At 25.0% G+C, this 24,518-nt stretch overlaps 1 protein-coding gene across 2 annotated transcripts in view; it reads right to left on the bottom strand.

Moving 5' to 3' along the window:
* Window positions 1-6,620: 6,620 nt before the first annotated feature.
* LOC122498526 overlaps window positions 6,621-24,518 on the bottom strand; it is a 35,153-nt gene continuing 17,255 nt past the window's right edge. The window contains exons 1-3 of one of the 2 annotated variants that reach the window (XM_043606301.1): window positions 22,281-22,407; window positions 7,325-7,479; window positions 6,621-7,167 (exon numbers count right to left, since the gene is read on the bottom strand). In XM_043606301.1, coding sequence (XP_043462236.1) covers window positions 7,012-7,167; window positions 7,325-7,479; window positions 22,281-22,344 — 375 coding nt within the window. In that variant the 5' untranslated portion in view covers window positions 22,345-22,407 and the 3' untranslated portion in view covers window positions 6,621-7,011. Of the gene's footprint in view, window positions 7,168-7,324; window positions 7,480-22,280; window positions 22,408-24,518 lie in introns of those variants that run through there. The other variant, XR_006301240.1, reaches the window with a different exon arrangement.

Genomic DNA, 24,518 nt, shown 5'->3' with positions numbered 1-24,518 from the left:
TTTATGATAATTCTTATTGGTGGCTTCATAAACATTTTAACAATTAAATTAAAAAAAGGATATCCCATTCTAAAGTTTCGAAAAATAATTGACACCTACATACACGTTAGGGAGTGTGATGTCACGCAATTTTTCGGAATTTTATACCCCCCTGTCACGCAATTTCATGCAATTTCACGTGTAAAAATACATTGTGTCACGTTTAGTATAGTGACCCCCACGCCCCCAAAGACGTGACATCATTTGTGAACGCTCCCTTACGAATAATATTTAATTGTTAATAGTTTTATATCGTTTTGTATACAAGTTAGTGTTCTTTTGAAACAAAGTTGGTTTAATTCAATTTATTAAATTTGTAGGTTAATTAAACCAACATGTTTAATTAATAGTATTGATTTAAGTTTATTTATCACATGTTTTCATCAAATTTTTGCTCTGTTTTAATTTAACCAACAGGCATGATTAATTAGAATTTAACCGCTTTCTGATGTTTTAGGAATTAAAATATCTTACATTATTTTTTTCATTTATAATTTGCAGATTTAATTTTACTGAAAAGAAGGCATTCATTTCAGTACTGCTGCTTGTTGAGTTACGATTGTAGAGATTGACAGTTTTCAATACTTAACCTTAAATAAACTAAAAATTAGATTCTAAAAGAATGTAAAATAATGATTTTAATTAATCACAAACAAATTATTCTAAAATTGTCTACAGTAATGACAAATAATTAGTTTTTGCTAGCTATCAAAATAATTTCGAATCTTTTCTTATTTATTATTTTTAACTACAATTTAAAAAATCCTCAATTTCAATAATTAATGTTAATAATGTGATCGTTATGAACATTAATTAATTGTTAATTAATTAAATTAATTTTTCGTTAACATTTTTAAATGCTAATTATTTGCTTCACAGTTCCATTTTCGAAGAAAAATCGAGACTTAGTAAAAATATGGAAGAAGAAAATTCTTGAAGAAAGAACCAGAAGGATGGAAGGAAGGAAGGACGTGGAAGACAAAATTTTTGTTTTCCTAGAGGAGGCGCGATGGCATAGCATCCATCGACCAACGTGGGATTCACCGCTCTGTGACGCATTAATTTTTTTTATTTCTATTTTCTTTAATCCTATTTTTTTCAATTTATTTCTTCTAATTCCTTCTCTGTTTTAAATAATGTTTTAATCAATTTAGTTCATTTAATAGCAATTAATTTACAAATTAATAATTGACTTCACAGTTGTCATTTTCAAAATATTTTGCAAACGTTTTCCAATTAATGTTCAAATAAGTTTCTTTAATTTTATAAAAAAGGGAAATTTATTATACCGTATTGATTTTATTTACCTATACAAAAATGCTACTACTACTATTTTCATAAAATTTTCCAAAAGAATTCAATTATTTAAAAAAGCAAACTTTTAATTATTTTTAAAAAATTTCACAGAAATTTCGTTATTTACAAATTTTTTTTTTATAATTTTCTGTGCAATCATTCAATTAATTTCATAAGTAATACAATTTTTACGAGGATTCGATTATCTTCAAAATAATAAAATTCTTTTAAGGAATTCAATTGCATTCATTGCAGAATTTCAATTATTTTTAATACAATGTTAATCGAATTCCTCGTAAAAATTCTTAAACATTTTATTAAAATTAGTCAAAAGAATTCAATTATTTAAAAATTTAAAGATTAAATTCGTTATGTTAAAATAAAGTTAAAATTTTATATTATAATTGAATTTTAAAAGCATTAGAGCGTAAATTTTTAGAAATAATTGAATTATTATTGTTCAAAAGTAATATAATTCTTCTTAGGGATTCAATTATTTTCACAAATAATAAAACTTATTGCAGAATTTCAATTATTTTTAATAGGTACAATATTAATCGAATTTCTCGAAAAATGTAATTGAGGCTCCGGATCTTAAAAGGACACTTTCACAGTATTGATGTTAAATGGTAAAAGTGCCCTTTTAAGATCCGGAGCCTCAATTATTTTTAAAAATTTTATTAAAATTCGTTGATAGAATTCAATAGTTTGAAAATTTGTTGATAACGATTCTTTATTGGAATTAAATTTTAAGAAACATTTAATTATTCAATAAATTATTTATTTTTGTATTTATATAATAATATAATTAAATTCTAGTTGAATTTTCTAATAAAAATTCATTTAAATTTAATTTCAGTTAAAATTTTAGATAATAATAATTGAATATTAAAAGCAATATAGCGTGAATTTTTAAATTAATTTTTTTGAAAAAGTTTAATTGAATTTTTTTATTATTATTTTAAGTTTTTATTTTCTAATATTTATTTAATTGAAGAATTTACGAATGATTTGAAAATTGTCAAAGAACTTTTTCAAAAATTATTAAAAATTATCGATTTAAAGAAGAATTTTAGTTAATAATTCTTGTAAATAATAATTGAATTGTAAATGATTTTACCATTCGGTCGTATTTAATTATTATAAAACATGAAGAAATCTATGAAGATAATTTAATTTGTTTTTACCCATCAAAATTCAGTTCCATTTTGACGAGTAAAAACAAATCAACATATTGCTTAAGATGTTATATTAAATTGTTTTTTCTTTCAATTTACATGAGGCAATTTCTTGAAGGATGAAAGTTTCTTGCGGAGCTGCTCTCGGAGGAGGTAGGATCAGCTGAGTTTCAGGGGATGTTTTTTTTCCAAGGAAGAAAATGTCATCAATATTATTGGCCCAAAAGAGGGAGGATTGATTATTTATTGCAAATTCTTTCATTACGAATACTATATCGTCATGAAAGCTGTTATGATATTTTTATTACAATGCGGTAAAACCGCGCAAAGGTTTAGTAACTTTGCGGTATAGGTATGACAGTTTATGAAAATTTTAATCAACAGTGTCAAATAACGGAACAAAAAAAGAAAATATTTTTCATTTAGAATTTTAAATTCTTATTTTATTTACAATGAATTAATTTTTCTTATTTTCTTTTAGCTGGGCTGCAAGAAAGGAAGTTTATTTTACTCATGGAAAAAATATGCAGATCTTCCACTACGACGCCTATAATTCGAAATAGTGAGTATTTCTTTTATTTGTAAAATTAAAGTTTAAAATTTATGGTTTTACAATATGGATCAAATTTATACTAAACTCTTTAATATTTTAATACTTTTGAAAACTTTTTAATATTTGTTTTTTTTGTGAATTTAGTAATAGGCACCTGTCGTAAGTGAAATATGGCTTTTCAAAAGCTGATGAAGAACATTTTTTTTAATTTCAATCCTTTTTAGTTTTAATTTAACCCTCTACCTACGCTGACTGATCCCCATTCTGGTGCTTTTGAATGTAATTCCCCTAAAGTTTTTGTATTTTTTTTGTTTTTGATAACGGTCAACTAAGTAGGTAGAAGGTTAAAGTTCTTTAATTTTCTAATCAGTTTTCTTTTTCAGTGTCTAATTCGAAAGATGTGGAGAAGAAAAGTGGTCCCTGCACACTGCCGTGTTTTTTTTAATTTTTTTTTGTAGTTTACTTAGTCTATTTTTTTTTTTTTTTTTTTTAAGTATAGTGTATTTAGTCTATTTTTTATTTATTTTTGTTTAAATTTTAATTTCACGGTCCCGTGTGGCCCTTGACCTGGCGCAGAAGTGCGATCAAGAGCCAGGGATCTTCAAGGGTGGCCCAGAAGGGGTGATGTAGGGAACCCATCGCCACAACGTGGGCTCATCATCCACCGTGGGAATCCCAAAGTGGTTTATCACAAACTGTGATACCACTAAACAAGTGAGTCGATTAAACAATCGACTCAATATTACAAAATTTCCTTTTAAATGTTTTTTCCCTGTTTATTACGCTTTTTGAATTGATTTTTTGCTATTAAAATTAGTAGAGTAAATTAATTTTGAGAGTCAAAAATCAATTTTTTGAATATTGCTTTAAAGTTATAAACTTTGCAAATATTTTTTATTTTTAAAAAGTGAATTTAAATTTTTATATTTATCGATTTGAAACTTAAATTAAATTAAATTGAATTAAATTTAGAAATTTTTTTAAAACAGGGAAAGAACAAAAACAACATAGTGACACCATTGCCAATTTTTATTATTTCGTAGTATTTTCTGATACAACGTAAATAATATTTTTGTCAATGTTTATTATATTATTTGCTATCTATGACCTTTCAATTGTTTAATTTGCAATGCTTTGCCATTTTTGCTATGATGCCAAGTAACTTTTTCCTATGATTAAAAATTATTAAAAGTAGATTTCTATTTTTCATTTTTTATCTCAGTGATATTTTATTAATTTTCAAATTCATTGCAATTGAAATTTTTCCTAGTTAATACATTCCATCTTTATTCAATTTTTTCGTTTTAATCAATTATTTAAAGTTTTATTCGATTAATGTATGTTGTATTCAATTCTTGGTTTAAAGTTGAACTTTTCGCAAATAATAATTAAAAAGTACTGAACGTTCAAATGAACAAAATTTGTTAATTTCTTCTTCAAGTTAAATTTTTGTTACAACAAATTTGCGTCACTATAAAGAAAATTAATTATATAGTTTCTAAATGTAAAGTTTATCACTTTCATTCATTGGTATCAATGAAAATTAATCTGTAATTTATGAAAATATTTTTGACAAAAAATATTTCGTTCATTAATTTGAACGTTCAGAACTTTGGAGACTTGGCAAATGGCATTTATTAGATACAATTAAGTGTTTTTCTTTCAGGAATTTTGTTTTTCTTTTTTTGAGTGTTTTTGAGCTAAGGTGGCGGATGCGTCCCGGGACGTATGGGTGAGCCTAACGTGCCCCTTTATCCCTAGTGTAGGCTTTTTGCACCTTGGCGGTATGAGAGAGGATCGTGGAGTGAATGTATTTTAATTAATCAAAAATTTGAGTATAAAATTTAGGAATTTTTATTTATAGGGTGGAAGGTAATTTTTTTAGAAGTGTGATTGAGAGAGTTCTTTTTTTACAGGCGGTTCGTGAATTATAGAAATAGGTTTCCAATAAATAGACGCTTAAATAAACGAAAAATGATCGGGAAGGTAGAAATCGGGTAGGTAGAACAAGTTATAGGTAGGAAAAATCGGAAATATTTTCGGCTCAAAATTTGAGTCACAATTACTGGAATTTACCAGTTCCAATGGATCCTTTTGACTCATAATTTGAGTTGCAATTACTGGATTTATCAGTAATAAGGTGAATACTTTGCATGATACTTATTTTTGTCACTATGTTGTTAACTATGTTCCTTTATGATATTTTGATAATTTTGTGTATCATGTTATATTGTACTGTACTTGTGTGATTACTGTAAAAAGGAAATCTTATTTTAAGGAAGAAAGAGTCTTATTTAAGGTTGCAACATTTTTGAGATACTCTTTATTGATTTTCAGAATAGACTTTTAATGCTGATTTTTATTTAATTTAAATGTGATTTATCTACAAAAATCATTAGCCTTCGGCTGAATTTAAGACAGTGCCTGCGTTAAATTAATATCTATAACTAAATCTAAATTTCACGTTCTTCGTAAAATTGAACTTTATTTCATATTTATTTATATTAAAATTATTTTCGCAGAAATTAAATTTTAAATTAAGACTAAATTTTATTGTCAAGACTCAATTAATCTCTGCCCTGTCTTAAAATAAGATTTAATTTTTACTGTCGTGTACTCTTTACAGATTTCTATAAAAATGTCGTTAGCAATATTTTCTAAAAATATTTATATAAATTATTTTTTTCTTGTTGGTAGTTTTTTAAAATTTTGTTACTTATTTTATTTTTTTTTAACTGATGTTTTGCTGGAGAAGATACAAAATTCCTACATTTTTTTTCTTTACTCTCAACTGTTAAAACTTTTAACTCTTACAATTTTTTTTATTTATATAAATTATTTATTGTATTATAATTCTGTAAAGAGTACACGCACCTATAGTTGGGAATTTAAATAAAACTATTTAAATTTTCAACTTCTTTTTTACTGTTTACTGCGGATCTCCTAGTTGAAGTCCACTAAAACCACAGTTTTTGGTTTTTATTTCAACAATTCATCATCATGTTGAATATTAATAGAAGAGAAACGTTAAATATTCTCTTATTTTCGAACCAATCAACTATTTAAAAATAGTTGCAAGAGATAAAATATGATGTCCCATTGTTCAGAAATATTTATTTTCTATTAGTAACAATCGATTTTGAACAAAAATTGAAAATATCCATTAAATTAAATAATTTAAATTTTAAATTAATAAAAAAAATAATGGTTTGACAATTTCTTTCTAGTAAAAATTCTACTATTAAAACAATTTTTGCATTTACTTTATTGAATTAATTCTACAAATTATAAAAAATAATTGTAGTTTTCATTTTACTTGGGAATTCTAAAAAAAAAATTATTTATAATTTTGAAGGGTTTTATAATTGATATAAACATATTTTTTTTATCTAAGAAACTTTTTATTTTTAAATAAATTAAACAATTTATTTCTTAAATCTAATATATTTTTGCATTGTTAGAAAGAGTATTAGTTACAATAAACTTTTATTATAAATAATTTTATTTGTTTTTCACTTTGTTTTAATTATCTCTAAACGATTGATTAAAGTGGATTTGTTCCAAATATAAACAAATTTACTATAATTAAATGAATTAAATACATGAATTTTTATATAAAAATTACATAAATTGTGGAATAAACAAACATTTTTGAGAAGTCTTATTAGAGTCAAATTAGAAGAACAAAAAAAATTACAACAAATTGAATATTGTCTGTAACTCTGAAATTGAAGAAAAAAGTAGCTAAACTTAAATTTGATTACGTTTTACAAAGCATTTCAATTTTTCCACTTAAGAGTTTATGCTGCATTGACATTTTCTCGCCAATTAGAGGTATTTCATAAAGAACATTTTGAAGAAACTTCCATAAATCTTCGACAAGGGGGGATAATCACGGTCGAAGACGTAAAATACTTTAAAATTTAAATCAACTGCTTCAAGAAATTATTTTGTCGTATACACAATATCGTCCACTATCACATGAAATGATTCGATATTCAATAAGGGCCCAACAATTGCCACTATCGGTTCGAATGGCAATTCTTTCTGTTGCAAATAATCCTTCAATTTTTCTACTGATGAATGCAACTCATCCTTCTTCTATAGACAAAAGCAAAAACAATTTGCGTTAGTAAATGACATTTTCTTACTCAATGTTCTGAAATATTTATTTTCTTACATTGACAATGAAAAATACTTAATTTGAAATAAACAATTTTTCGCAATTTAAATAATCAAATGAATAATAAAATTCTACCTGAACGTGTAAAAGATAGGACTGTCGCTTATCCTCACTGGTTAGTTTAGGAAGTGTTTCGATGTCTATATAGATTTTAGTTTTCTTTTTTCGTTTACATTGCACATTTGTCGTGATGTAATGCAAGAGATAAAAAATTATAATGTCCTGTTGTTCTGAAATATTTATTTTCTATTAGTAACAATCAATATACACCCAGAGAAAAATTTTATTTAAACCTAATATAATTTGAGTTAAATAAAAGTACATTTGTCTTAGAGCCAACTATTAGGTTATTTATTTGTTTTAAATACAAATTTTATTAGTCATAAATAAAGCTTTTGTTTGAACCAAATAAAATTTTATTGTATTAAATAAAATTTATTTGAAACAAATAAAAAGTCTAGTTAACTTTGAGTCAAATATATTAATTATAAAGTAAATTATTTATTTAATAATTGAATGTTTCTTAAAATTTAATTCTTATAAAGAATTTTATTAACAAATTTTTTAATAATTGGATTTTTAGACTAGTTTTAATAAAATTCTTAAGAATAGTTACATTTTTTAAGGAATTCGATTAAAATTGTATTAGAAATAATTGAAACTCTGCGATAAGTTTTATTATTTTTAGAAAATAATTGAATTATTAAGAAGAAATTTATAAAGGTTTCTATTTATAAAGATAATAATTGGGATTTTGACGAGATTTTTTTTTGTAATTTTTGAACATAATTGAATTTTGTGATAAGAATTTTATTACTTTTGAAAATAATTGAATTTCTGCAATTCTTTGTATTCAAAATAATTGAAATTCTATAATGAGTTTTATTATATTCATGAAAATAATTGAATTTCGGTAAAAAAAATTGTATTATTTTTGAAATTAATGTAATGTTTACTTTAAATTTTATCAACAATTTTTTAAATAATTGAAATCTGTCGAAAAGTTTTATTATAAAATGGTAGATATTGAAAATAATTGAATTGAAGAAAATTTTTGAAAATAATTGAAATTTTGTCAAGAATTTTAATAAAATTTTTAAAAATAATTGAATTTTGGAGAAGAATTTTATTACTTTTGTAAATAATTGAATTTCTGCAATTATTTGTAACTTCTCCAAAATGCAAATTTTTTTTTAATCTTTAATTAAATACATATTAAAAAATTTAACTTATTTCACAAAGCATTTGAATTATTAAAATTTTTCAAATATCTGAGTTCTTTAAAATTTTTATTTAAATTTATTAAAAATTGAAATTTTATAATATTTCAAATTAGAAACTTTTAATCGAATATTTATTATTTTATCTACAATTTCTATAGTAGATATTAAACAATTGGGACACATAACAATCGGGCATGTAAAATATACACATACCTAATAATAATAAAAAAGATAAATGAACATATTTCAGCGTGAATTAATTGAAAGGTGTTTTCTCAGATAATAGAAGGACTTATCAGTATTTTGTTGAATCGTTTGTACATACGATGGTGACTCGAGAACAGGAGTCGGTTAATATTGACTGGCAGTGGTTACGCGTGCGCCAAATAGTGACGGGAGGGGGTGGGGGAATCACCATTACAACCCCATCACCTCCTTCAACCCTCATCGTGTCCTCTCTTTCCCACTCATTTTCAACCCCCTCAGTTCTATTCTTCTCCTTTCACTTTTTCACTTCTATTTTACCATCTCTCTCTCTCTCTCTTGTCCCTTCCACCAATTACCACTACTACTTGGCAATTCCCCCACCCTAAAAAAAGCTCAACCTGCCCGAGAGGGACCAATATTATAAAAGCTCATGGCGTCTCTGCTCTTGTGAAATTCACATCGACGACAATTATGTTCGTGCTTGCATGGCTGACGACAATTGAAATTATTGGAATTCTATTGTTTTTTCTAGTTTCGACACATACCACTCATTTCATGGCAAGAGAGACGCCTATTTGTTCGAAATGAGCTTTATAAATGCGAATACATTTATAACTTATGTAGGCGCATTAAATCATTTTTCTATCACTTTTTCCTTTCAAAATGAAAGTTGTGATATTTTATAGAGAGGACTTTTATCTATAGACTTTTTTGCAATAATAATATTTTCCAAGTAATATGTCAATATAATGTTTCAATATGGAATAATTCTCATGTTTATTAATTTGAAAACTTTGTTTTATTTCTAAAAACATCCAATTTTCAATTCATCTAAAAAATATTGATTTTAGAAATGAAAATTCAATTTTCAAATGATTTTAAACTGGTTGATAAATAAATATGTAAAGAAATCAAAATCAGTATATATAATTAGAGAAATAAATAAGTAGGTAAATTAACTATAATCATGTTCGTATTTGTCAATTACAAATTTTAATTGAAAATGAAATTGAAACTTTTTAAATTTTTAGAAAATAGATAAAAAATTTACTCAAAAAAATGTTCTGTTACATTTATTTACGAATTTTTTTAATTGTAAAATTATTCGAAAACATCAATAACTTTTTTTTTAATAAATATTTAATCAACATTATTTTTCCATATAGGAATTAAGAATTTCAAATTCAAATCTTTTTAAATTTAATAACATATAAGAATGGTTTATAATAATTAAACATGACCGTGTGATATAAAATTATTATTTTATATTATAAGAATATTATTACAGTAATTTTTTCAAACTTATTTTCATCATTTCAAATCAATTATTATTTTCTACAATTTATAATTATTTTTTTTGAAAATAATTGAAAAAATTTTATTATTTATAAAAATAATTGAACTTTGGGGAAGAATTTTGGTATTTATAAAGATAATTGGGATTTTGACGAGAATTTTTTTTAAATTTGAAAGATAATTAAATTTTATTAGAAGAATTTTACCACTCTTGAATATAATTGAATTTCTACAATAAATTATTTGTAATTTTTCCAAAATTGGATTTTTTTAGTGTCAAAATGTTGGAAAATAAGGAAGTAAATAAGAATATAAATAGGTATTATTTATTATTTAAAAAAAACTAATTAATTTTTTGATGACTTTTAATGAAATATTTTTTGAACATGATTTTTTTTCTCCGAAATGTTAAAAATATTTCTAAAATGTTATTATTTTTTGTACATATTTGAATTTTTGGAAATGTGTAATTGAAAGTACTGAAAATAGTATATTTAAAAAAATTAGAAGCTAATTTTCATTAATTTTCATATTTAAATTTACGTTTAAAAATTTTTCATTAAAATTTTTGATAATTCAATTATTTTGCAAATTTGGAATTAAAATTCTTCAAAAATTGATTTTCAAAAATTCTAACAAAATACTTGAAAAAATTTATTATTTTCAATTCAATTTTACAAAATTTCAATTATTTAAAATCTTTTTAATTATAATATTTCGAAAATTTATATGAAAAATTTGTTCATATATAGTTATTTTTCGCACTATAAAAATCGAAATAAGTTACATTTAATACTGAAAATATGATATTTTGTTGCAATATTTGGAAGGAACGTCGAGAAAGACACAATTTTTGAAAATAAGTTGAAAAAATCTCAATTTTCTAAATTTCTCTGACAAGAAATTTTTTTTTCTGACTTTACTGTCAAAAATTTTTTTTTTACTGACATTTCCCTGTCTTTACTGACTTTACTGACATGTAGCCACCCTGATAAATAAGTAAACACAAAATAGATAAATAAATAATATTATTATTTTATTTATCTATTTTTATAAATAAATAAGTAAATAAGTAAATTTTCATTAGAAAATTAAAAAAATTTAAGATTGTGATCCAATGAAACGAATTAAAAAATTGTTAAACCATTTTGAAACATTGTCAATTATTGAACTAATAAACGAAATAATTAACAGCATTAGAAATAATTAAACATAAAGTAATAAAAAATATAATCATTTCGTAATTAGAAAAAAATTAAATCATTTAGATAATAAGAATGATGAGTTTAGTCTTATTAATGAAAGAAGAGGAATTAAATATGAAATAATATACCAGTTATCATCTAATTGGGGTCATTGAACCGTAAATGAATTACTCAACAATTATCAATTTTTGACCAAAACAAAAAAAAATATGAGGCGAATATAATAATTATCAAAAATATGGAAGTAAACAAGTCAATGACCTTTGAAATGAGATTCAAGACACATTCTTAAATTTTTTAATAAGCATGTGCGGTTTAGACTCGTTTATATAAATGCTTACCCAAGTGATAATTATATTCTTATTAATAACAATAATTAATAATCATTTGTTAACTAATGGGAAGAAAACGTAATTACTTGACGATTAAAAACGACTCATTAAATTAATATACCTATATTATTGTGAAATAATTATTCTCTGAAAGTGTGGAAATAATATTTCTTTTTATAATTTTTTTTTCGTATAGAAATTTTAGGAGAATTACAAGATTTTAGAATTTAGCGAAGTATTTTCACAAAATTCTTTTTCAAGTTAAATATTTTTATGTGATAGTGTAGGAATTTTTAAATGGAATTTCTATTAAATATCTCAGAATTATGGAAAAGAAATTTGCATGTAATTTGTATATATGGAATATCAAGATATTTTTGGTTGAATTTTTACACATTTTTTAAATTAGAATTTTAAGAATGAAATTAAAAAATTTTGAAGAACTGGAGAAATTTTTGGAGAGCAAAATATCAAAGGAATTTTAGAGAAATATTTGAGAATTTTTTCGTTGAATTTCTCTATGAAAAAATTGTTAAAAATTTCTGTAATAATTTCTACAGAAACATGGATTGGAATTTTCGAGTGAAAATTCCAGAACTGAGAACTGGAAAGTCTTAAGAATTTTTGAGTAATTTCCATGGAATATATATAAAGAATTCTTGTAGAATTTTTATGGAATATTAAAGGGATTTCTAAAAAATATTCAGTGAAAAATGGAATATGTAAAGAATTTTAGTGGAATTTTTATGGAATGTCAAAGGAATTTCTAAGAAATATGCTGGGAATTTTTGGTGAATTTATATAATCCAAAACTGGCTAATGGGATTTCTAAAAAAATTCCATTGGAATTACTATGGAATATGAAAGGGAATTCTAAGAAATATTCGGGGAATTTTCATAATCAAAAACTGAAATAATTTATTTTTTCATTGAATTTCTAGATTTCAAAAATGACAAGTGGAATATCTTAAGAATTCCAGTGGAATTTTTATGGAATACCAAAGGAATTTTTAAAAAATAATCGATAAATATTTCAGTAAATTTCTACATTTCATAACGGACAAATGGAATATCTAAATAATTTGAGTGGAATTTCCAAGTAATAATATTCCAGTCATTTGTCAGTGAATTTCTAGATTTCAGAATTGATGACTAGAATATCTAAAAAAAACTCTAGTGAAATTTTTAAAAAATTATATCTAAAAAATTTCAGTGGAATTTCTGAGGAATATCGAAGGAATATTTCTAAAAAATATATTAGTAATTTTTAGTGAATTTTTATCTCCTAAGCTGATGAATGGAATATCTATAAAGAATTTCAGTGGAATTTCTATGGAATATTAAAGAAATAATTTTCAGTGAATTCATATAATTATTAAAATATGGAAATTCTATGCGGAATTCCGCAAAGAATTTTTTTATCTGCTAAGAATTTTTTCCGTGTAAAATTAATAAAAAAAATTAAAAATTAAAAAAATATAGTTATAAGGAAATAATATTAAATAGTATAAAAAACTGTTATACCAATTCCAATTAGCAGAGTTGGTAACAGTTTTTTATTAGCTATGGATTCCGTTCCTTGTAAAATTAATAAAAAAAATTAAATAAATATAATAATAAGCAAATAATATTAAAAAGTTTAAAAAACTATTACCAACTCCAATTGTAATTGGTATAACAGTTTTTTATACTATTTAATATTATTTCCCTATAACTATATTTTTTAAATTAAAAAATTTTTTTTTTATTAATTTTACACGAAAAAAATCCTTAACTGATAAAGAAACTCTACAAAAATATATATAATGTGGAGTATTTGCAGAAATTGCGTACTGAAATTTTTTACGGAATTCCGTAGGGAATTTCCGTAGGGTATTAAAAAATCTTTTTTTTATTTTCAATAGAATTTCTGAATAGTTCTTTCGACATGAAAATTCCAACTTTATGTTAAAAAATATCAAAAAGTTGACTTTGGAATTCCTCCCAGAGAAATTCCGATAGGAAATTCCAGAGATAATTTCATAAATTTAAAAATTATTATCGAGCTAATAAATTAATTTTAGGCTTGCAAGGGTGATAAAAAATGAACTAAAGGATGTAATAAATAATTAAGTTTATAATAATAATAAATTATTATAATAAATAATTAAATTTATAATGACAAATAATAATAATAATAATAATAATAATCCATATAATAATAAATAATTAAAAAAATATAATTACTTTTCACATAATTATTAAAATTACCTTAATTAAAAAATTTTTAATAAAAGACAAAAATCTGAATCTCAAGTTTATGTGTATAATAAGGCAAAAAATAAAAAAAAGTAAAACCCAGAGAAAGAAATTATTTATAATTTTTATTAAGGGCCAACAAAAGAGGGTGATTAAAATGAAAATAAATGTGTGGGATGAAAAATGGACCTATACAGTGGCGTTAATACGACGATCGTGCAAACGAGCGAAAGTGGGAAGCTGATTCCAGAATGGGCGGACCGAGTACCGATGGGGAATGACAATTAAGTAATTATCTTGTGCTGTATCTTCGTCTCTCGTGAGCCCGTGGGGCAGATGAAGAGAGATAGTTCGAGGCAGGGAGATAATGCTTTAGAAAAAGAGGGAAATATAGTTGAAAGAGAAGAAAATCGACACAAAGAGAGAGAGAGAGAGAGAAAGAGAGGAGAGGAGCTATCTTAATGATATTGTAGTCAGCACGCCCGCGCAGGCTGCCTCTAATTGCGCCACTGAAACGGCCATGTTCCTGATGGCAGGGAGAGCGAGAGAGAAGAAGAATGAATCGTTGGAGTAGGAGAGCACGGTAGAGGGAGAGAAGGGAGACAAGGAGAGTGTCCGAGCATGGCATATCAACAAAGAAAAGGATAGAGTATATCAGAATGAAAAGGGGGGGAAAGAGGGGGGAAACCTCGAGTTAGAGAGGGCTGGAGCAAGGTGGTAAAAACTTGGAAATGCAGCATGGCGGTTCACAATCGGTAGCAATTATTACGAAAATACAATAACCCAAGGTGCATTTTTTCTTCGAAGCGGGTCGGATTTTTTATTTTCGATAAAGTAAAAAAAAAGGTTAAATTGTTATTTTTTACATCTTTCTGCTACTAGAAGCTAAAAATCCCAACTGGAATTTGTTAATCTCTTTCGGAGTTGAAACAACGGGAGTTAAAATATAACTCCCAATTGGAGTTTACTCGTCTCTTTTGGAGTGGAACGAAAGGGAGTTAAAAGATAAATCCCTACTAGGGTTTACTTATACTTACTTAATTACTTACTTACTTTACTCCAAAAGAGAGTACTCTTTTGGAGTTAAAGCAAGGATATAGTTTAATTACAACTCGCAACTGGAGTTTATTAGTCTACTAGAATTAAAGCGAATGGATTTAAAAAACCGCTGCCAACTGGAGTTTAATTTAGCCTCTTTTGGAGTTAAAGCAAAGGGAGTTAAATTATGACTCCTGACTGGAGTTGTTCAATCTCCTTTGAAGTTCAACTAAAAGGAGTAAACACATTACTCGCAATTGGAGTTTACTAATACTTAACTGGAGTTGATTAATATCTTTTGGAGTAATCCCTAAGGAGTTTTTTTGTAATCACAGAGTTAATATTAAACAACTTCTTAGAATTTTGATGACTCTTAAATCTACTTTTTCAACGAACGGTGAAAAAAGATAATAATTAACTCTCCATATTAGAGTCGATTTTTAATTCTGGACATTTTCACTCCTAATTCTGTTGGTCATTAACTCCGGCAAATTTTTATACTATAAGTAAAGAAAATTATAGATTTTTTGAACTCCATAGGAATAAGGATTTTCAAAAATTTCAAATTCAAACCTTTTGAAAATCAATGACTTATAAGAATATTATTATAAATTATAAAACATGAAGATATCGATCACTCCCGAGTCTTCGACTCGGAATAATATTGATTTCTTTATGTTTTATAATAATTAAAAGTGACTCAATCATTATTTTATACTATAAAAATATTGTTAGGTATTGTAACTTATTCTTCAAAATTATTTTCATCATTTCAATTCAATTATTATATTTTCTAGAAATTTTAACTAAAATTCTGCTTTAAATTAATTATTTTTAATAATTTTTAAAAAAGTTCTTTGAGAATTTTCAAATCTATTTGTTTACAATTCAAATTTACAAAAATTCGATTATTCGGAAATTTTTCAATTAAATATTATATATTAGAAAATAAAAACATCAAATAATCTCAAAAAAAATTTGATTACACTTTTTGAAAAAAACTAATTCTACAGAATTGTCAGTTAAAAATACGAAAAATCCAGATTTTTAAAAATTTTAATTTGAAAATTCAATTCTTTCCAAAAATTTATGCTATAATACTTTTTTTCAATTATTATCTGAAATATTAACTGAAATTCATTTTTAAATCGATTTTTATCAAAAAGTTCTACGAGAATTCAATTATTTAAATACAAAAATAAGTAAATTATTAAATAATTGAATTCTCATAAAGAATGTTATCAATAAATTTTTAAATAATTAAATTCTTTCAAGGAATTTAATTAAAATTTTTAACAATTATTTATGCAAATAATTGAATTCATAAAAAAAATTTATTACTTACGAAAATAATTGAATTATTGCGAAGAAATTAATTAAAAATTTGTAAATATTTGAATTTCTGTAAAATTTTTATTATTTATGAAAATAATTGAATGTTTGCGTAGAATTTTATTAAAATAGTAGATAATGAAAATCATTGAATTGAGGACAATTTTTGTAAATAATTGAAATGTTGCCAAGAATTTTATTAAAATTTTTGAAAATAATTGAATTTTGGAGAAGAAAATAATTGAAAATTGTACGAGAAATTTTTAAATAATTTTGAAAATAATTGAATTTTTGACAAGAATTTTATTACTATTAAAAATAATTGAATTTCTGTAATCATTTGTAACAACTTTTAATATTTAATTATTATCTACAATTTTAACTATGAAATTAATTTTTAAATCAATTTTTATTAGAAAATTCTACTAGAATTCAATTATTTAAATAAAAAAATAAATAATAATTTATTGAGCGATTGAATGTTTCTTAATATTCAATTCTCATAAAGAATTTTATCGTCATATTATTTTTAAATAATTGAATTCTTTCGACGATTTTTAATAAAATTTTTAAGAACAATTACAATTTTCGGGAAATTTGATTAAAATATATTGTATTAAAAATAATTGAAATTCTGCATCGAGTTTTACTATTTTTGAAAATAATTTGAATTTCGGAGGAATTTTATTATTTATAAAGATAATTGAAATTTTTATGAGAATTTTTAAAAATTGTTGTTCGTTCTTTTTTAATCAAATTACGAACCTTTTTTTTAAAAAAAAACTGAATTTTACGGACTTGAAGTAAATTTACTATATGATCTTTACGGGATTTATAGACCTAGTTCGAGTAGTTTAATTCCTCTAGGATTAAATTAACACCAGAATGGGTTAAAATAATCCATTTTGATGTTATTTTTAACTATAGGAATGAAATTTTACTTCAAATCAAAACAAAATCAACGATTTGTCAAAGAAAGTCAGAGTGAATCTAAGTTTAAGATTAACAATGGTCAAAGTGAATCTAAGTCTAAGATTAACAATTAACAAAGTGAATCTAAGTCAGAGTCTAAGTCTAAGTCTTAGTCTTATTCAAAGTCTTAGTCAAAGACAAAGTCAAAGTCTTAGAATAAGACTAGGACTAATAATTAGATTAAGACTTAGACTTTGCCTAAGACTTTTGACTAAGACTTTTTTGACAAATCGTTGGCTTGGTTTTGATTTGAAGTCACATATTTTATTCTTAGTAAAAAATAACACCAAAATGGATTAATTTAATCTGTTTTGGTGTTAATTTAATCTGCAGCGCTTTTTAATACCTCACAATTTACTGTGCGTAGAAATTCTATAGAATTGTTCTAGTGAAATTCTATAGAATATTCATCAGAATTCATATACAATGATTCTATAGAATGATTCTGGTGAAATTCTACAGAACTTTTTCAGCTGGGTATATACACAAACAATCGAAAGAATTCTATAAAAATCATTAAACAAATCATTATACAATATTCATGAATCCAATAAAAAAATATTCCTCGCCGGATTTCCTGATAAATTACGATGTTAAACAGAGACGGTTAGTTTCGATATCAAGTCATTCTTGAATTTGCCAATGGAATAACGAGTTGCCAGGAATGTCGAAGATGTGTGTGCAGGAGAGAAGGGAAAAGGGTGGTATAGTAGAATAACCCTCCACGAAAGAAAGGTAAATCGAGTTAGTGACTTCTTGTATATCAGCAATAAGAATATATATCCATGTGTTTGTGTGTGTGTGTGTGTGTCAGAGATTTCAAGACGCGGGTGGAAAGGGATGGTTGGTGACTTTTGTTTTAGCCAAGCTCTCTCCTCCAACAACCAAAGGTTTACTGCGAGAGAGAAAGAGAGATCTCGGCATCTGATATCGCCGCTTTTTTGTCAATTTATAAGGATTTATAATCCAGATGCCTTTACGCGGGCATGGTCATCCTTTTCCCTTGATTCCTGGGACCAGAGGTGGTCCTGGTGGCAAAGATCGACGAGCATCGTTAAACTGATCGGCAAAGGAAAATTGAAAGTAAAACTTGAGTGCGCGCAACCACTTTTGTTTTGTCATCTTCTTTATATTCTTTTCTTTCATTCAATAAACTTGTACATTGCAACTTTAAAAACTAACTCATCTCTCACTAATTGTTTCACTTGCTTTCTTTATTCTTATCCCTAGCCCCCCACTATGAATTCAAATAAAAAAATTAATTCTTTAAGATCAAGAAAACTTGATAGCTGATATGCTTTAAATCATTGGGTGGGCATTAAAAAAGTTGGTAAAACGAATTCGAGTAAATCATAATTTCCAATTTTTTTTCTTTCTTTCTGTGATGTATTATTATTATTATTATTATTATTATTTTTATTATGAGAGAGAGAGAGAAGAAGAGACTACGCGCATCTTTAAATTCCGAGCGTGTAATTGGTGGCCAACGAGAGTTGAATCCCTTTCGATCCACAAAACAGGCATTGTACCTCCTCGACAAGAGGCAACCTGTTCTCTCTGCACTTTAAGCAACATTGAACGACTTATACTTGTACCTGAACGCGTTACATAAACAGAAAATACCGAATATAAAAAGTAAGGCGAAAGGAGGAAGAGTTGTTTTGCACTTACAATGGATGCGCGCATTCTGTTTTTCAGCATCCCCCATTATAAACTCAATACTTATCGTGATTTTGCAATCTAAAAATTCACAAATATATATGTGGTCATCCAGTGCACGACATTTTAGACAAAGTGTTATTTATTCTGTCCTCCTTTTTTTTACAATTTTTATATATTTTCTTATTTTATTTATTAAGAAAAATAAACGAGACAACAACTTTTATTTTTCTTTATTTGATACACGATTTTGGTTGAGAATTTTTTATTCTTCGATCGAGATAATTAGACATTTTATATTGTTATTTTTGAGAGTATTAATTTTATTCTTCTGTTATTTATTACATTTATGTTTTATTTTCACTTTTAGCATTTTATTTTTATCCAGTACTTACATTTGAATTTGTGAAAATTCCACTGATTTTAATTTAGTAGGCGATATTTTTTTTTTGAATCAATTATTTTAAACTGAGATTCAGTTGATTTTACGAATCAGAAAATAATTTATTTAAAATAAATTACTGTTTTATCAAAAGAAAATTCGTTCACAGTCATTTTATAAATAAATTTCGCAACTTTTTCGTTTGACTCACAAACTATAAAATTACTACGAATTCTAATAAAAAACCTTCAATTTTTTTCAATTTCTGACAAAAATTTCTTTTGAAATATCTTAAATCTTGAACAACTATAAAAAAATAAATTATTTAATGAATAATTTTATTTAAATATTTCAAAATTAATTCAATTTCAAAAGATTTGCGTTTACTATTATCATAAATAAGTGAACTTCAAACGGTTTCAATTTGAAATTTTATAAAATTTCAATGTTGAATGAATTTAATTAGAAATTTTAATGAACTTAGATTTTTGAAAAATTTTAATAATTCAAATTCTTCTAAAATTAGTTAAATTTGTCAATATATATTTAATTAATTATTAAAAATAATTGATTTATAGAAGAATTTTAGTTAAAAACACTAAAAAAAATTGAATTTTGAAGAAGTTACAAATGATTGTAGAAATTCTATTATTTTCAAAAGTAATAAAATTATTATCACAAAATTCAATTATGTTCACAATTTACAAAAATATTTCGACAAAATCCCAATTATTATACTTATAAATAAAAAAATTCTTCAAAATTGAAATATTTTCAAAAATTTTAATAAAATTCTTGTTAAAATTTAAATTATTTCCAAAAATTTTCCTTATTTCAATAATTTTCAATATCTACTATTTTAATAAAATTACCCAAAAGAATTCGATTTTTTAAAAACAATTTTAATAAAATTGTACGCAAACATTTAATTATTTTCATAAATAATAAAAATTTCACAGGAATTCAAATATTTACCTACAATTTTTTTATAAAATTCTTCGCGATAATTCAATTATTTTCGTAAATAATAAAATCTTTTAAAGGGATTCAATTATTTTTAACAATAATAAAATTCTTTTTATAAATTCAATTATTTTCAAAAATTTTTCTCAATTCAATACAATTTTTAATTGAATTTTTCGAAAAAGGCAATTATTCTTAAAAATTTTATTAAAATTCGTCGAATCAATTTAATTATTTAAAATTTTTTTATAAAATTCTTCGCAATAATTCAATTTTTTTATAAATATGAAAATTCTTTTCAGAGATTCAATTATTTTCATAAATAATAAAATTCTTTTTAGGAATTCAATTATTTTCAGAAATAGTAAAACTCATTGCAGAATTTCAATTATTTTTAAAACAATTTTAATCGAATTCCTTGAAAAATGTAACTATTTTAAAAAATTTTATTAAAATTCGTTAAAAGAATTCAATTATTTAAAAATTTGTTAATAAAATTTCTTATAAGAATTAAATTTTAAGAATCATTCAATTATTCAATAAATAATTTAATTTTGTATTTAACCCTCGGTTTTTTACGAAAAGCTTTTTATCTATTGTTTAACATTTTTTATAAGGATTTTAAAGTATACAGACTTATTTTATAGAGTTTAAACTATATTTTTTAAAAATCCTTAGGTTGATCAGATGAACAGTAATTCAAAATTGGTTGAGCATTGAAAAATGATCTGAAAAAGAGGTGTGTTCTCCGAAGGTTAAATAATTGAATTCTCGCAGAATTTTCTAATAAAATTTGATTTGAAAATGAATTTTAGTTAAAATTTTAGATAATAATAGAATATGAAAATAATTTTTAAGAAGTTACAGTAACAATATTCTTATAATATAAAATAATGATTTTATCAGTCGGTCATTTTTAATTATTATATAAAACATAAAGATATCGATTGCTCCGAGTCGAAGACTCGGAGTGATCGATTTCTTCATGTTTTATAACAATTTTTTATAAGTATTGTTTAATTTCAAAATGGTTTGAATTTAAAATTTTTTTATAAATCTTAATTCCTATGGAAAAATAATATTTAAATATTTTAAATATTTACAAAAGGAATGATTGTTTTCGAATAATTTTACAATTAAAAATATTCGTAAATAAATTTAACTTTTTTTCAATAAAATTTTTTCCTTTATTTTTTAAAAATTCAAAAATTTTCAGTTTCATTTTCAATTAAATTTTCTAATTGACAAATATAATTTATAAACATTTGTTTCTTTTATTTTTAAAAAACTTTGAATTTTATTAAAACAATTGAAATTAAGAAATAGAATTGATGCACATTATTTCCTTATAAAAATTGAGAATTTTCTACAAAAATATTAAGAAACGGGAATATCTAATGTTTTTCTTTCCAAAAGAAAAAAATGAGTTTGTAAACAATATTGTTATTGAGAAATAAAAATTATGCATAAAATGGATATATTTTCTACTTCTTAATAAAAATTTTTTAACAATTAACAATTTTCTAGTCTTTTTTATAAATAAAAAGGAGAATAATTTACATAATAATTTACATTAGTCAGACGAAATTTGTTATAGAAAAATAATATAACAAACAAAATGGGTATATTTTTTATTTGTTAATCATAATTTTTTTTAAATTTTCTAATTTGTAGTATTATTTTATTATATATCATGAAAAAATATCTGCATATTTTCGATTTGTCAAACAATATTTTTTAAAGCAAAAAAAAAAAAAAAAAAGCATACAGCAGGAAAAATTATATCTTTATATCTTAGAAGAAAATCACGCCATGAAAACTGTATTTTTCTGGGGAAAATAATTTTGTTTTAATTCCTCAAGGCACTTACTTCCTCTCCTGTAATAATATTCTAAAATAGCATACACGCTAATGGCGATGAACTCACATGATACTGTAATTAGTCCAGTTAAATTAAATTAGGCCCTCGAGAGGAAGAGAGAGAGAGAGAGAGAGAGAGAGAGAGTGAGAGGCACCGAGTGAAGAAGATCTTCCTCAACGTTATAAGGTTTATTTTCGCAATAAACTGAGAATCTTCCTGTCTCGTGATTTGTCAAGAAGATAAAGTTTAATCAGAGGTGAAAGAGAAGCGGGTCCTAAATTATTTTTTATAGCCTTGTTGGATACATTTATATATATACAAACCTTGATGTTTATTGGACCAAAAGTTATTCTCCGTAATTTCAAGATAATAAACTTGCGAGACCATTGAAGCGAAAGTCTCTCGCGCACTTATGGAACACACGCACTTTTGATATCGTCCAATGAATTATCAAAAATTGAAATCAATTTACGATTCATAACGCATTTTTTTTTGCTTAAATAATAAAAAAAAATTTTTTTTTCCCCTCTACACACGCACGCCCGATTATATGGAAAACTGATTAAGTCGAATTAAAATCAGTTCAGGGCCGGTCGAATCCACCTTACGGTTTGCAATTATCTGATAAGCAATTCCGCTGTAGTAGCGCAAGTGAAAAGGAGAGATGCCTTTTATCTCAATCGGCCAATCAAATGGCCCGACTAACTGGCGAATAAATTTACACCGAGTGGAGCAACCGGTCCATGACAGAAACGGATTTCTGTCACGAAAGTCGATTTTATTATATACTGTATATATATATGAAAATGTTTTGAGAAAAAAAAAGAAAAGGAGGAGCGACTCGTATAGATTGTGTTTCCGTGAGAAGTGTCAAATACTGTCGCGCGAGCCACTTTTTTCCTGATATTACGAGGCGATACTTTGTTAAGGTACATGGATACTAAACAGTGATTGCTTTCCGGTATATAAAAGCCAAAGCTTATTAAAACAGCGGGATGTCAATGAATTCGTAGCTCTTTTGCTTCTCGCACTTATTTCCTCTCCTTTTCTTTTTCACTCGTTTTCTCTTTCTTTTTTCTACTTTTCTCTCTCTCTCTCTCTCTCTCTCTCTCACTTTACGAAAGTAGAAGAAGAAGAGAGAAGATTCTCTCTTTCTCTACTTTCGGCCGGTTTTCCTGGCAGTGGCAAAAATTCCAGTCTTATCTCGCTTGATGAAGTCGAAATTAGTAGCTGGCTACCGTACAGCAAGAGAGATCCACACGAATGCAAGAGAGCGAGAGACAGTGAAATAGAGACAGAGAAAGAAAGAAGAGAGAGAAGGAAAGAGACAGGAGACACAGAGACGAGCCGCTTTTCGAACAACCGCAAGTGTTGGATTCTCGGCTGTTGTTAAGTAAATTGGATATCCTAACCGGTTTCTTATTTTGTGGCCACTGTCTTACTCTTATACATTCTCTAACACTATATGGACCAGGAGAAAAAGAGAGAGAGAGAGAGAGAGAGAGAGAGAAGGAGACTTAAAAGCCTTCACTAAAAGATTGGACCCGCAAAACTAACGGCCATCGTTTCAAGAACAGATCATTCTGTCATATAGCACTCATTATGTCTTTTAGCAACTTCATATTCACTCCGGGTGTCGCTTTTTCATTCAAGGAACGCGCATTTGTTTGTAATCAGTCGGAATTTGAGAAATAGGATACAATACCTTCTTAAGATTTTTAACAATATTAATAGTATAATTTGACAGTAACATTAACAAAATTATATGTTAAATTATTATAAAATATCTCTTTCTCCGTACTTTTTATAGCTTAAGTACAAGGGTGGTCCAAAAATGCACGGGAAAAAAGTAAAATCGGAATTTTAATGCTCTCACCCCCTAGGATTGTTCTATATAAAAAATACCCCTATTGTTTTCAAAAAATATTTTTCTATTTTTCTAAATATTTTTCAAAAAATATTTAGAGGTTGCTTAAAGCGCTCAAAGTTTCCCATATGTAAAATACATGGGGAAAAAACACTTTTTCGTAGAATTGGTATTTTTATTTTTTTATGTGAGGTAAGACTGAATTATCGAGTAAAAATTGTGAACAATTTATTATTATGAAAATGTTAGGTATACGAAAATTTTTATTTACATCATTAAAATTACTATTGCGATAGCTTTAAATTTAACAATAACAATTTGTTTAAACAATTGGTAAAATCGTAATTCTTAGATTCTTGTTAGTAATTAGTTACATTTGGCTTGAAAAGTTGCAAAATTCAGAAAAAATTGCAACTCTGCAGCTCACTTTGATAAAAAGTGGAAGTTCAACAATATAGTAATTTGTTTAAACAATTGGTAAAATTATTATTCTTCGTTTGTTGTTAGTAACTGGTTACATTCGGCCTGAAAAATTGCAAAATTGAGAATAATCGCAACTCTGTAGCTCAATTAGATATAAAGTTGTAAATAAACAATAATAATTTGTTTAAAGAAATTAGCAATTACATAATGTTTAAAAATTAACATTTGTGTTATTTATTTAAATTCTAAGAAAGAACTTTGATAAAAATAG

Source organism: Leptopilina heterotoma, unplaced genomic scaffold (assembly GCF_015476425.1).
Source record: "Leptopilina heterotoma isolate Lh14 unplaced genomic scaffold, ASM1547642v1 Lhet_10, whole genome shotgun sequence".
In the NCBI taxonomy this organism is placed as follows: domain Eukaryota; kingdom Metazoa; phylum Arthropoda; class Insecta; order Hymenoptera; family Figitidae; genus Leptopilina; species Leptopilina heterotoma.
The sequence above is the reverse complement of the archived record's forward strand: the minus strand, read 5'-3'. Positions and strand labels throughout refer to the sequence as shown.